The sequence below is a fragment of the Desarmillaria tabescens genome (assembly GCF_030435595.1).
Source record: "Desarmillaria tabescens strain CCBAS 213 chromosome Unknown EV420scaffold_54, whole genome shotgun sequence".
Taxonomy (NCBI): domain Eukaryota; kingdom Fungi; phylum Basidiomycota; class Agaricomycetes; order Agaricales; family Physalacriaceae; genus Desarmillaria; species Desarmillaria tabescens.
Genome location: NW_026848353.1, coordinates 27,436 through 42,836, shown reverse-complemented (window position 1 = coordinate 42,836; position 15,401 = coordinate 27,436). Strand labels below are relative to the sequence as shown.

General features: G+C 41.9%; 3 protein-coding genes across 3 annotated transcripts; all 3 read right to left on the bottom strand.

The window, feature by feature from the left end:
* Nucleotides 1–994: 994 nt before the first annotated feature.
* Nucleotides 995–3,935, bottom strand: EV420DRAFT_1622730 (uncharacterized protein; the record flags this gene model as incomplete). Its single annotated transcript, XM_060475841.1, has 4 exons — nucleotides 995–1,148; nucleotides 3,094–3,232; nucleotides 3,263–3,530; nucleotides 3,735–3,935. 4 exons carry the CDS (start codon nucleotides 3,933–3,935, stop codon nucleotides 995–997), a joined length of 762 nt encoding a protein of 253 aa, XP_060325081.1.
* Nucleotides 3,936–3,980: 45 nt separating this feature from the next.
* Nucleotides 3,981–5,297, bottom strand: EV420DRAFT_1484630 (uncharacterized protein; the record flags this gene model as incomplete). Its single annotated transcript, XM_060470100.1, has 4 exons — nucleotides 3,981–4,123; nucleotides 4,211–4,342; nucleotides 4,541–4,667; nucleotides 4,773–5,297. The coding sequence occupies 4 exons, from the start codon at nucleotides 5,295–5,297 to the stop codon at nucleotides 3,981–3,983; spliced, it is 927 nt and encodes a 308-aa protein (XP_060325080.1).
* An 8,816-nt stretch (nucleotides 5,298–14,113) lies between these two features.
* Nucleotides 14,114–14,924, bottom strand: EV420DRAFT_1768267 (uncharacterized protein). The gene is made up of 2 exons (XM_060480961.1): nucleotides 14,351–14,924; nucleotides 14,114–14,300 (listed from the first exon to the last, which is right to left on the bottom strand). Exon 1 carries the CDS (start codon nucleotides 14,602–14,604, stop codon nucleotides 14,383–14,385), a length of 222 nt encoding a protein of 73 aa, XP_060325079.1. The 5' UTR covers nucleotides 14,605–14,924; the 3' UTR covers nucleotides 14,114–14,300; nucleotides 14,351–14,382.
* Between the last annotated feature and the right edge of the window lie 477 nt (nucleotides 14,925–15,401).

Sequence of the window (15,401 nt, the reverse complement as noted above, 5' to 3'; positions counted from 1 at the left end):
TATGCTGTAGAGTTCCAAATCCATAATATTGGTACCTCCAATCACTGAGGGATGGGGTTCTGTCTCAGGTGTAATACCAAGAACTCACTGGGCTTGGTGTTTTGCATTCTCTTTTCTTTTCTGATCCTGCCATGTTTCCATCTCCTCCTCCCATGTCTTGCTCCTCTCTTTCATTTCTGGCAATAGACACATGAGGTCTTTTTTCCCCAGAGAAGGCCTATCTTCATGCTCTCTGCTGTCTGACTCAACTGCTGTCTGAGAGAGGCAGTTGAGTGCTGTGGAAAGGTCTTAGTTGGAGGATACAGGGGTTCAAACTCTTGTTCCTGCATCGGACTGGGTGGCGCTATGCCTGAACTGGATGGTACTATTGGTTTGGAAGGTTCCTGAGGATGTGCCATTGAGCCTGTTTACTCTCCCTCTTCTGAGGTTGCTACTCTTTGGCATTGTCAAGGTCTGGTAAAATATACTGTGGAATATGTGGTTAAGAGAATGACAATGCTGAAGGTGTATGCAAAAATGAGTGTATCATGGTTTGAGGGATTAGTTGATATACAATCACCATCATTGAACAATGATAATGGTAATAAAAGGTTCGAACTTTGGCTAAATGTAGTGCACTAACTTGGCAACAAGGGTCACCACTAATATGTCACTCATATTATGACTTTATCCTTATTTTTCTTATCTTATCTTATCTCTCAGAACCTCAGACCTATCTATCTTATCTTCCAGACCTATGATAATCTGCTGGCACATCTTCTATCTGTTTATTCAGTTGCTGTCATTCTGCTGATGACTTGTCTACAGCTGCCGCCTCTCAGATAACTAACATACCACATGTGCCATCATGCTTCTTAGCAGTTTGACAAGAGTCAACTGCTAAGGTAGATGAAATCTACAGGTGATGGATTCCATGTGGGAATGACTAAGTGTTACTATCACAGTCACATGACAAAATTTGAGTGGGCGAAGAAAAAATAATTGTTTTGTGTGTCTATTTTTCATTAGGGTGAGCTTTGTCAAACTTTTCAAGGATATTTTCTGGAAGAACACAATGACCATAGTACTTCTTGCCTGCCCAAGCTGTTTTCTGGCCATTTAGATGCTTCTGGTAGGCATCCATAAAGCAATTTGAGCGAGTTGCGAATCTAGTAGTGAATTTGAGCAACAATCTTAGAAATGATACAAAAATAGCATACTTCTATATGCTTTTTAAGGGTTACAGCATCAAGTGATTGAAGCATGTTCCGTTCAAGATCATCTTCCTTGGTGGATGTTGGGCATAAGCGGTGATACACCTGGTATCAGGCTACCCGTAGATTTTGTGATTTTACATTAGTTTATGCAATCTACAAGTGGTACAGAGAGCTACAGTGGAGGCTTCACGCTGGTAGCTAAATACTACATAAAGAATGAAAGCACGGCAGTACAAAATGGACTTAGAAACGACGTCTCAAAGAGTCAATTCTACCAGCCATCAACACGCCAAGCTAAGCCCTACCTAAACAAGACTATTACAGTCAAATCTCAGGGACTCGTCTGTATGGAGTATAAAAACCAAGAAGTTGAAGAATGGAATGAACTAGATGCCTTGTCGCCTCGATGAGTAGAAAGAACCAGTCAAGAAAAATTGCTAAGTCGAGAAACAGATCAGCTTTTGAGATCAACTCAGGCTAGGACAGGAATAACCTTGGAAGAATGAATAGCCACGTTGGGTACTGAGATGACTGACCTTGATCGTGCAGTGATCAACAGAATATAATCTCAGACCTACAGTCGATCACGATCAGTGGTTACATCCTCAAGATCCTGTGCATACCACAGTATTCCATACATACGGTGCGTGGCAAGCCTTGCAGATGGAAGAAGGAGCACCCACGGACTAGTAGGGCACTCCTCAGCGACAGAATAACCCGGCGCAGTCGTGTCGAACTGAATAGAAACTACAGAATGGCGCGATACTTGTAGGATAGTGACTCACCATTTGTATTAATTCCAAAGCTCGTACTATAATTACTGTAGATATGGGCTCCTATACCTAGAACACGAATCGTATAAATTAGCAGCGACTAGATGCATAACGGCAGGAAAGCATTCCCCCATGTTTGTGCTAGTAGCCTGTATAGCTACCTAATCAATCACTGGTTTTATTGCATATCCTCGACTGAAGTGAATTAAGTTACCAAAGTCAACCCATAAGGGTGACTACAGTAATCTAGAAGAGTTAAGTAGGAAGTAGAGCCGTCCCCACGTTTGCGCCTTGCTAGTTAATTAAACTGCTCTGCGGACAAAGGCCTTGTGCTCTCTCTCTCCGAGATTAGTGATCTAGACATGCTGAGTCGACTTTAAGTCAAAAGATCTCATCTAGTTGAAGTAAAATAAGCCCTAGAACGCTTTAAAGTTCGAACAATTGTCGGGTTCAAGGAACTCCAGAGTCTGTGTACTCTTTGCAAGTCTTGTACTTGAAGTCAGAACCTGTGTGTTCTTTGTAGAGTGATTTTGCACTCTTTGTAGACCTCAGAATCTTTGGTTGTTTGATTATTTGAAGTGTCTGCTAGAAGCTCTTCTAGACGACGTCAAAACAAGTATAACTTGCTCGACTATACCTTGCAAAACAAGTTCATAAAACTGCTATCGCGGACTAGTGTACTTTGCGTAAAACACATTGAAAGAAGAATTGAAGTTGTTTTCAGACAAAACCCCACTAGGTTATCTAAATCTAAGTACATCGCAAGTGCTTCTATCGTACTCACCCTCGAAATTATATACATTGGTGATAGTGTGTGTGTGTGTGTGATTTAGTATCTAGATTGACGATCTAGATGCTTGTTTCATTTGCGCGCTGCCCATTACCAAGCACATCAGCGGTATAGACATTTCGCATACCCCCAACACTGTTCAATGAAATTAAGTTCACAGTGAAATTTTGGAAAGTATACCACCTCATATCCCCAAGCAGCACAATGCTCTTGAAGAATGGACTTCTGATTAACAAAGTCTGGCTGGCAGTAAAGAACCCAATGGCAGCAACAATCTGTTCAATCTGCAGGACACTTGAAATTCTTGCACTAGGCAAGAAACTTCTTCACATACAGATCTGGAAGGCCAGCACCCTTCTCATTACATTTCTGAATAATCTCTTTCATGCCTTTGAACAGGCCACACAATTCGACATCAGGGTGATTGTTGGGAAAATAGAAGGACTGTGGTGAGCCATCTGGAAATGAACCATCTCACATTCTAATGGAGTCACCACCATTACAATAAAATGTTTTACTTGGCTTTGCAGGCATCTTTGATGCTGATAGTGCATTGGGAGCACAAGCAGTGTGAGTGGCTGCATTGTCATAAGCAAAAATGTGCCATTCATTGGGGTAATCATGGTCAAGGATATCCATTGCCTTCATTACTTGTTCAAGAATTTCTGCATTTGTGTAGTATCTGTCACAGTTCTTCTCTGGTCTGAAAATAGTGTGACCTTGTGTGAGTGGATCTGCACTGCAGAAACTGGTTATTGAGTTACTTTCAGCCTTGGATTGACTGTAAACACTCACATGTCAAAGTTCTTAGCCCTTAGCCCTTAGCCATCCATAATCAGGTGAAACAAAGTCTGCTGCCATCATTAAGACACCCTCACCCTTGGTGTATGGCTTCGCAGTCTCTTTGGCGTGAACTCAGCATGTGAGGCGCTGGTTATTTGCATAGAAAATGGATTCATCATGGTGCCATATGACAACAATCTTCCCATTGGGTGCAGCAACAAATGAGTGAGGAATTTCTTCATCATTTTTGTCCCACCACCGACACCACAGATCCAGCACCGCCCATTGTGGCAGAAATTTGTTCTGATGGTAATCGACAACATCATCATGTTTGTGACCATCTGAATACATTCCCTTTGGCTCCTTCTTCCACCGATACTGTATTCTATGCATCCAGTTCTGAGCCGTGCACAGAGAAATTGTCTTCTTTGTTTGCAGTCAAGCTTGGACAGATGGCTGTGCCAGGTAATTAATGATGTCCTGGGCTTTGATGTACTTTCCCAGACCTTGCAGATGCAGATGGATCTTATTGGCGAGATCTTCATCCTCAAGAATAAAGCTGTTGTGCTTTCCATAGTGTGCTGTAGGCAAAAAATCATTTGATTGGGCATGTTCAATGCACCATTCATGAAGATGTCATGCTAATAAAGAACCCCACCCATGCGAACATGCCACAAGGTCTGAGGCAGCAGTCCAGCCTATATACTCCTGCAATGTGTACAGTTGTAAAAACTGAAGCATCAACTTGAGGCATCCTCGAAGGACCTGGTTAGCAATCTTTGTTGGCTTGAACCCTCGCCCTGTGTTCCAAGGAGGATGCAGAAGCAGTTTGATTCATTTAATGGAACAATTGATGGCATCAGGATGGGGAATCATGTGTCATGATCTATGTGCATGTTTTTCCTTCTCTTCTTCTGACTCTCATGCAGTGCCAGTCCTCTGACAGGAACCACCTGAATTTGTTTGTCCATCATTCTCACTGTCACCCAAATCCTAACCTCTCCATGCCAGAGTCTCATCATCTTCCACCTTCATCTCCAGTGCACCTGCAGGCATATCTGAAATCTCATCATCAACATCCATGAGAATGGCATCAACAGAGTCTGGAAGTGACCACATTTGAGCCTAGGCATGCATGACTATCTTGTTTTCATCCTTAATCTCTTCGATACTCGTTTGGTGGGACAGTGAGCCTGGGCTGGTTGACAGTGATGCAGATTGGCTTCATACAGAGGTGGATGAAGAGGTAATGGACTCATCAGGTGGGATACTGCATGATGAGTCTGAATCAGCAATGTCAATAATGATGATCTTTGATGAGGAAGATGTGCTTGGCTGTAGGGGTGAATCCTGATGTGTTGTTTTTGTTCTTAGCCAGTCCATCAACCTGGTCCCATGCTGCTTCATGTTCTTCTCCTGGGCATGATGTAAACACTGTGTATGCTCTGAAGGTTCTGAGCCAAGTGGGCATGTCTTGAAATATTTTCCTCTCACTGTTGTCTTTTCTATCCCTGGCCTTTCAACCTGTCTCTCCACCAGCCTCTTTAAGATATCCTTTCCAAGCTTTAACCATCTCTCCATGACTGTTTTTGCTTCATCTGATGGAACATCACCAAGCCTTGAGTCTTCAGAAAGCTCACTGGCAGCATATCCCATGTCTGCAATGTGACAATCAAGGCTAAAGTCTGTATAGTGCTCTTGGATGGCCAGAGACTCTTCTGACTCAGTCTCTAAGCTCTCGGATATGGATTCCATGGAAGATTCACTGTCAGAATCATTTTTGGACTGCTCTGACTCTGAGAGTTTAGCCTTTTTCTGCAATACTGGTGAGTAAAGTTATATTCATGGCCACAGATGTTTCTGAACTCACTTTCAATGCCTATGGGAAGTTCTTTATCCGCTTATTCTGTTTTAATTTGGGCATGTGCATGGTCAACAAAGCTTGGAAAAGTGGCAAATTATCGAGGATGAAATTTCACAACCTCCTGCCAATTGTTTCCTTTCGATGTTTTAGAGGTTTTTTGAAAATAAAAATCTTTACTCATACTGTGTCACCGGGAAGGAATTTTTTGAAAAAGTAAAAAGATATATCTTGTCTATCTATCTCCCTTAAACATTCTATGCTTTTAATTTGTTCCAAAATGTCTTCGTTGGGCAGCATTGTGATCAAGCATTGGTGTCATGATCGGCCATGTGGAACCCATCACCTGTGGATTTTGTCTACCTTAGTTGAGAGTGGTTTATGAGATATGGTTTATTCAGATGGAGTCCCATGTCTATGCAGGTAATATGCACTCTTTACTCTCATTCATTGGGGACACACTTCTTTTAGTGTCCTTACTCCTCATTCACTACAGAGCACACTTCTCATTGCATGTGCCCCAGTAGACACTATTCTTAGTACAAGTCGAACATGTATTTAAGCTAGCCTATGCTGTGGCCTTAGACCCCAGCTTTGGCTAAGTTTATACACTTCTAACTCTTACAAGCTCCTTGCTCTCGCTATCTAAGTAATGTCTAACTTCTCTTCATCTGCCAAAGACCCTCCAATGCTGAATCACCAAATGTGAGTGTCAGCACAGAGGTCACACTTTGGTTCAGACCAGAGTTAGTGCATAACATTTAGCTGAAGCTTGCCCTTACTACCCTTACTGTTGTTTGACAATGGTAACTGTACCATTTCAATGCAGTCACTGTTATACTTTTAAAACTTCAGCCTGTTATCTGTAAAATGGCACCTATCATACCTTGAGACCCTAAATGTTTGTTGTGGTACAACAAGCTTTATGCCTCTCACCCCCTCAGACCACACCACCATTATCTTCAGAAGTACCTTCAGTATCTTGATACTATTAACTGCAGTTGCAGTTATCCATTTTACCTGACCAACCTGATGCCAAAGAGCACCAACCCCCAGAAGAGGGAGAGTACATGGACTCAAAGATTCATCAACCAGAACCTCATGAACAGGAAGTACTGTCTGGCTCTGGTCAATCATACCCAGGCCAAGAGGGGAGCGAGACACACTTCGACACCTCTTATCTGACAGAGAAGACCATGCCCTCATGCTCAAGCTTCAGATTGAGGATCAGTGAGACCATGAAGGCAAAGAATCCCTTCACAAAGAAGAGCTTGGATGACTCGGCATCCCTCCAGATGACAGAGACCTCAGGTTTACAGTCTGGTACTGGACCAATATGGAGGGATCCTGGGATGCCACAACATAGGACAATAATGACAACTCCAGAGAACCATCAATCACTTCCACAGAGTTATCAGCCACCATACCAGGAGTCAACGATGATGGAGAGCACCTCTACCAGAGAGGGACCTGAAGGTTCTACATTGATGTATTCAATTGAATCATTAATGGATGAACTGGGGGAAGAACCACCTTCGAAGAAGTCAAAGATCTGTTCCTCTCTGCCCAGGAATGAGGAGAGAGATGAGATGTACAAAGAGTGGATAGCACAGGAGATAGCATGGGAGAAACAGAAGAGTATCGAAGAGATGAATCTTTGGAGCCAGAGTGGTACACTGCCCCAGTCTTTCTCCCGTTATACACCCCCGATAGAACCTACAGAATTTCAGAACCCTCTTCATGGTGGGATGACAATCCCATCTACAAGTTGGAGTTTGTCTGGCCCTCACCCCAACCTGAATCTGAAGTTCTCCCTCGGAACCTTGTTACCATTGCTGACCTCAGAAACTTCACTGAGTCTCACTTTGCCCACATTTCAGAGCCTTCCACCAGCAATGTTATTGAAGATGGACCCGATGATGTCGTATTCACTGAGTACTCTGACAGTAATAATGAGCAGCTCCCAGAGTACTACACCCACTCAGAATCCCTGCTTAGCGAAAACCAGTGGATTATCTTTTCAGAAGATACCCCCAGGAGGCTTCCTTTTGCTCAGGGGGGCTATGGCCCTGGATCTGGCAGTGGGACAACACCGTGGAGATCTGGAATGAGTACTACAGATACTTCACAAGGCTGCAATGGAAGCATGGAAGCAGCAGGAAGAGAGCTATGTGTCCATCAATAAGAGAAAGAAGGCAAAATACCAGAACCATGTGATAAAATAGAAAAAGGAACAAATCATGCAAAGGCTGAGGGAAGGAAGATTGGATGGAAGAAGCCAAAATTAGCTGATTTCAAGCTGGAGAAGCAGAAGAAGAAACCAACATTGAAATCATTTCAGAAGACAGCCACTTCAGAGCATTGTGAGGGACCTGGAGATGCAGCTCAGGATGTAACAGATGTTGGTGAAGGTGATGTTAGTATTGACAATGAGTCAGAAGAGAGCAGAGGAGGGACAGGAGAGTAATTATAGTGGCTCTGTTTCAGGGTCTGATGAGATTGATTAAAATTTGATTGATGTCTCAGTTTAGTATATCATGTGTGATGTGACATGTCTCACTGGCCCATATTTCACTGATAAGATGTTTTGCACTGATAAGGTCTGATATAGTCTTTCTCTGGCCAAATATGCTTATATTTGTGACAAACATAGTATTTTGTGTCTTAATAGTTATTTTGGTCCAGTCCGATCACAAATATTTCAACTTCTATGGTGATTCCAGAGCCTCAATAATTTTGGCATTTCACTGGCCCATACAACACTGTACAAATCAACCATGAGAATTCTGTCACTAGTTACAATAATCCATTTCTGGCTTAGCATGAATAGCAAGAGCATAATAACTGCTGAGAGCACCCATATACAGTTGTGCAGTCTGTATAGAAATTATATAGCTGCATAGTGTAGGTGTCAGTCAGTCTTGCCATTGATGCATATACTTAGTAATGTTAAAGCAGTGGTCAACCTGTCAGGTTCACAAAGTCAGCTAAACCAAATAGATCCAAAAGACACAAATCATCTGAGTTAATGCCTTCCATGACACCTAGAATTGATCTGCTTTTATGCTTGCAGTCAGGAACATCTGGCCATGCTTTTGTGTAGAAACATACACACCATGAGACAGTAGGCCAGGATAACAACTCCTTTCTTGATGCTTCAACTTCAATGTTTATAAATCCTCTTAGCCTCAGGTCAAATCATTTGGACCTGATAGACTATGATGCCACACCTGAAAATGACACTTCTTGTCATCCAAACTCTGCAGGACAACAATCTTTGAGCTCCAGCACTTCAACACCAAACACCAGTTGAGGATTGATCTAAGCTGAATCTGAAAAATCATCTCATTCTGTGGCTGGATCTGGGGGATGAGTCTTGCTATCTGATACAGTTATCTCAAGACCTTCTGGATCATCATGTCCTAATATCCTCCTGAAAGCTGGAGTATCATCTCATTCTGGCAAATCTGTGTTATTGTCTACACAGACTACTTCAGTGCTGAGTAGACTAAAGCCAACTCTTTCAAAACCCACTGCAGCAGCACAAGTATCAAAACATTCTATAGCATCAGCATTGAAAGCATCTGAAGAAAATCAACAATCACAAACCTCTGTTGCACTCAAGGCCTCCACTCTGACATCAATTCAACACACATTATCCTCCTCTCATCCTCATTCTGGTCTTTCCTTACAGCCTGAGACTGCAGATCCATTGAAGATGACAGCCTTCAAGCTGCAACTACAAAAGAAATCAGTCACAAATATCATCATGCAAACATCTGCTTGCACTGCAAAACCTCTCATCATATAATGTGCATGCCAACAGAACTCCGATCTTAAGCTGGACTCCAACAAACTGCAATTCAGAATCCTATAGATTCTGATTCCCAGTTTCTATTTTATATTCTATTTTATATTTCATCTCTCTATTTTAATTTATCAAGTGTCTGACATCAGTAGTAAAGTATGTTATCAGACTCCATAGGCTACCAACTGGTAGAATAGAATATCTGACCACCCTAGAATGTAGACCACTCTGAATCAGAATTAGACTGGACTCCTAACTAGTATATAAACCATGGAATTACACTGTAGATACTCAGTTCAAATATCAACTTGATTCAGCCTAATTCTCTCTCTGACTCTAAGTCTAAACTCTCACTCTCCAGTCCACAGAACTCCAATCCATTAGACTTATCTCTTATCTCATCTCTGTCACTCCATGGACTTTCATCCATAATCATCTTAGGGCTTCGGCTCAGGGATGATGTTGCTAATAGCTTCACCTACATTAGAGACTTTTATGATTGCCAGGTATGGCTCTGCATGTGATGAGTACCTATCACAGATATCTGCCTGTATCTGCACAGCCACTGGAATACTCTCTCATCCCACCATCTTACCCTCTCATGGATTGTTGGGATAGCAATCCTGAGTAAGTACAAGAATATACTTGAAGCTTCAGCATTAATAAGCAGCTTTATCTTTGGGCTGCAAAGTAGACAGATAAAGTAATTTGTAGTATATTCTAGAAGTAGTACAAGTTGTATTTAAGTATGGTGCCTCTCCCTTAAGAGGCCAATTAATTCTCTTTTACATTCTTCTCTGTACTTCCAACAGATTATGGGCCTCAGCCTTAACTGAACTACTTACACTGTTACCTACTTTGCACTTTTGTACATTATGTACACATACAGAACCACATGGATAGCCAGTCCATTTACAGAATTGACTCTCTTAAAGGCTCAGAAAATTATCCGATGTGGAAGATCAAGATGATTGATATCCTAACCAATTTAGGTCTAATTGATTATGCAGATAGAAGCACTCTGGCCCTGGCAGAAGTGGCACTGGTGGCAGATTGGAAGAAGAGTGATAGGAAGGCTCTTTCAACAATAAGGTTGTGGGTTTTGGATGGCCTGCTGGTGTATATTGCTGGTTTGAAGACTTCGGCAGAAGCCTGGAAAGCTCTAAAAGACATGTATGAGTCCAGGGAACCCATGAGAATTGTTCTTGTTAGAAGGAAATTCTTTAGAGCTCAGTGTGAAGAAGGAATAAATATAGAGGAACATATTAAGACTATGAGATCCTATCAGGAGGAGCTGGCATCTCTCAAGCAGAAAGTTGAGGAGGAGGACTTCTCTATTACACTACTTACATCACTCCTAGAATTGTGGAATTCATTCATTTCATCAGTGGACACTGCAGACTTGAAAGATTCCTATAAATTGATTTCCCAAATTCTTCAGGAAGACATCCAATTATGAGAAAAGACTTCTGATCCAACCACAACACTTGCAGCACATGACAAGAAAAAGTCCAACTCAAAAATCATATGTTACAGATGCAGAAAAACCAGTCACATCAGGACAAACTGCTCAAATGGAAAGAAGAATTCTGGAAAGTCATGGAAGGAGAAAGGAAAGGGCCAGACCCAGGCACATGTTGCCAAATTGGATTCAGATGAAGAAGACTATGCATTTTGCACTACAGACACTGCACTTGTTACACTTGCAGGGTCATCATGGCTAGGGGACTCAGGAACAACTAAACATATAATCAAGAACAGATTGCATTTTTCTGACTATGTTGAGACCCCAGAACATGAAGTTATTGGTGTAGGAAAGTCAAAAGGCTTGGGAAGAGAAACAGTAAAGATTAAAATGGTTGAAGGGGACAAGATTGCTTCAGTTACACTGAAGGATTGTATTCACTGTCCCAAGGCACCATTCAATCTTATTTCGCTAGGGTGCATCATGGATGCTGGGTTTGAACTCAAATTCAAAGGATCCTGGATGGATATTATCTCACTGCATGGCAAGAAAATTGGTCACAGAGATAAGATTTCAAAGCTGTATAGCCTTGACATCATCATGCCAGAAATAACTCAAGCCCATGCAATTAAACCAGCCCAATCATGGCAGAAGTAGCACCAAGTGATGGGCCACTTAAATATAGGATCAGTAAAGAGATTATTCAGAAAGAAGATGGTCAAGAGTATGGATGTGGATGAGTCAGCTGAGCCTCAGAAGGATTGTAAAGCCTGCATAAAGGCCAAGCACTATGTTGAGCCGTTTCTGCAAGAAGCTCAAAGGAAATATACAAGAATAGGTGAAATGATATTTTTGGACCTATGGGGATCAGCCTGAACTCAGGGTATTCATGGAGAAAGATATTATATAAGCTTCACAGATGGCAAATCTCAGAGAACAATGTTGTATTTTCTCAAGTCAAAAGAAGGTATGGAGATCCAAAAGAAAATCCAGCAGTACCAAAAATACATCAAAGTCCACAAAAAGGAGGACCTGAAGTTTATGAAGATTGATAATGGGAAGGAATACCTCCATGACAATGGCATCCAGTTGGAACTGACTGCCACATATTCACCACCCCAAAACAGAATTGTGGAGAGAGTCAATTAGACTCTCGTGGAGCATGTGCATGCTATGCTAGAAGAACATCACTTGCCAAAATTCCTATGGCCTGAGACAGTGGCATATGCCACATACCTGAAGAACCGATCACTGACTAAGGCCATCAAGAATAATCTAACCCCCAAAGAAGTGTTTTGGGGCACAAAACCAGACATTTCAACACTCCAGGAGTTCAGAGTAAAGTGCTGGGTGTTGCAACAAGATAACAAAAGGTCAAAACTCAACCCAAAATCAAGGGAGTTCATTTTTACAAGTCTTACAGATGAATCTAGGGCTTGGAGATATTATAATTCTCAGACCAGACAGATTCAAACCTCAAGAAATGTTATATTCCTTGATGACAACACTAAAGAGTCTACAGACAATGACTATATTGTGTCCCACCCTTCATCACTTGAGGGAGAGTCAGAGAACAATGTTGAGCAGACTCTAGGTGGAAATGATGATATGTCTGATAATTCCATGGCTGCCGAAATTGTTAAATCAAAAAGAGAAATGCCCCTTGATGCCTTGGCAACCAAATCAAAGCTTCCCATTTAGCATAGAAAGGTGATCGAGCCATATACCAAATCAGTCCAGATCACAATCAATCAATCAACCAAGTTACCGGTTGCTCAATAATCCAGCTGCAAAAGGCACAAATTTCTTTGAGACATATGCACCTGTTATCAGGCTGGACACATTCTGCCTACTTATAGCCATTGCTGCTCAAAGAAACTTGATTATACATGGAATAGATGTCATTAGAGCTTACCTAAATGGAAAGCTCAATGAATCCATTTACATGGCTCAACTGCCAGAATATTCTGATGGAAGCAGCAAGGCAGCACACCTCAAATTCACATTGTACGAACTCAAGCAATCTGGCTGAGTTTGGAATGAAAAATTAAACACTATATTTTTGAGACTTGGATACATGAGATTGATCAGTGATCAATGTGTGTACATTAGACAAGTGAAATCAGGCCCCATAATTATAGCTGTGCATGTAGATGACATGACATTGCTTGCCTCAGATAATGAAACTATGTCTAACATGAAAGAAGAACTTAAGAAGAAGTTAAATGTTATAGACATGGGGAAGATTCAACATATATTGGGCATGAAGATAGATAGAAATTGGGAGAAGGGCACTATTACCTTATTCTGGAAGACATATATTCTCAAGGTACTCAAGAGAATGGGCATGAAAGACTGTAAACTGGTCAAAATGCCTATGGACCCAAATGTATGGCTAGAAATTTTTCCTGAAGGTGATTCCTGAGACACTGACACAGCCACCAGATAGTATTACCACACTAGTGTCAGATCTCTGATGTATGTGGCAAATGGATTCCAGCCTGATGTTGCACATGCTGTCACAGAATTAAGCAAATATGTGCAGAATCCAGCTGCTGAGCATGTCACAGCCCTCAAACAAGTTTTCCGTTACTTGAAGAGGACTCTAGACTTAGGAGTTACATATGGAGAGACTACAGATGAACTGATACCTTACTCAGATTCAGACTGGGAAGAAGACAGAACAGATAGAAGATCAACATCTGGTTATGTCTATATCTATGCAGAGGGAGCTGTTACTTGGAGTTCAAAGAAACAGCCCACTGTAGCCCTATCCACTATAGAAGCAGAGTATATGGCCCTTGCACACACAACTCAAGAAGTAATATGGTTGCGAGTGCTTCTAACTGAATTAGGGTTGCCACCTGATGGTGCAACTACTATTTTTGTCAACAATCAATCAGCGATCAAATTCACTGAGAACCCAATATTCCACATGCAATCAAAACACATTGATATCCATCATCATTTTTTTCATGAGTGCATGGCTTCAAATGAAGTCAATGTTCAGCACTGCACCTCAGAGGAGAACTTAGCAGCTATATTCACTAAAGGACTACCAAGACCACTACATGAATATTTATCTGCAAGTATTCTAGGAACTCAGAATTGAGGGGGAGTGTTGGGATAGCAATCCTGAGTAAGTACAAGAATGTACTTGAAGCTTCAGCATTAATAAGCAGCTTTATCTTTGGGCTGCAAAGTAGACAGATAAAGTAATTTGTAGTATATTCTAGAAGTAGTACAAGTTGTATTTAAGTATAGTGTCTCTCCCTTGAGAGGCCAATTAATTCTCTCTCTCTTACATTCTCCTCTGTACTTCCAACACAGATCTTCCTGGTGCTCAGACATGGCTCAGTCAGTCATTTTACCTTAGTCCTTGGTCCTAGGGATGTGCACCGTACCGTTACGGATACAGCCGTACCCCTGACGGATGGATACGGATACGGATGGACCGTGTCCATACCGTAGGAGCAAGAAAAGCGAGATTCACGGTACGTACGGGTATATGTACGGATGTAACGGCCGTATTACGGTCATAGAATACACTCAAAAGACCTGCATGCTCTCCGCAGCATAATACTAATAGTCATTGTCGTCTCCATGTAGAGAAAAGAAGATCTACTATAAAAACAGTCAGTTTCGAAGTCTTTCAGGGAATCAAAGAGACTTACACATCTTGTGTTCATGAATCGCGTGGGCAAAGTCATTTTGGTGGTCTGTATCGTAAGAGTGGCAGTGAGTGTGGACAACAATGGGAACCTAAGCAAGGAATGAGTGAGGTATGCACATCTAATACTCTGGAGTTTGTTGCATCGTGCCAGGTGATACGGTACTGGTTTGATTTGTAAAAAAACAGATTGACGACGGGAACTTGCACATTGCTGAGACAAATGCAAATTGTCATAGAGAGAGGGGGACTATGCATGGCTCATTGGAGTAGGTTGGTCAGGTAATTGGCGTACCTTGTACCAGGTTGAATTATTTAAGTTGAAACACTCGACAGATTACCGTGGCAAGCAATTTTCAGATGAGAGAGCGGAAAGGGAGTACCAAAAGTGGCTTCGGTTTCATATTAGTTGCAGCTGCCGTATACGGCCGTAACGGCTTGTCCCGTACGGTTGTTATGGGTACTCACCGTACCGTGAACCGTACGGTACCTTGCAGTCTCGCACTCGCAACGGTACGGACCCATATCCATATGTGCCGTACGTATCCACCATATTACGGATACGGTGCACATCCCTACTTGGTCCTAGACCTCAACTCTGAACTCCCACATGTTTACAGTCTCCCCCCACATCAAATCTCCACATCATAAGCTTAGATCAATATCTTGTGACAAAGATTTTTCCATCATTTTTCACCCATTTTTCTCGCATCTAAAGCATTCAAAAGCCTTATTTTGTGGCTTCAAACCAACCTCTTACTCGCTAAAATTGGCCACATCATTGCAGAATTATAGCAGGATCTTTGTTTTGGCAGGGGATGGAGAGCATATTCAAGCTATCTTGGGTTTGGATGGGTGCTTCCCTACATACTTGGTACTCCCTTAAAGCTCTTTTTTGACATATTCTGACACTTTCTTAGTGTCCTTCATCTGTTACCATCTCATGGTGCTGCTCCCTTATCATTGCCATCACTGTCTGACTGAGCCATCATTTTGTTTAGGGCATATCTTCTTCACATTTTGACCGTTTCCCTTCATTGTTAGTGGGTTCAAAA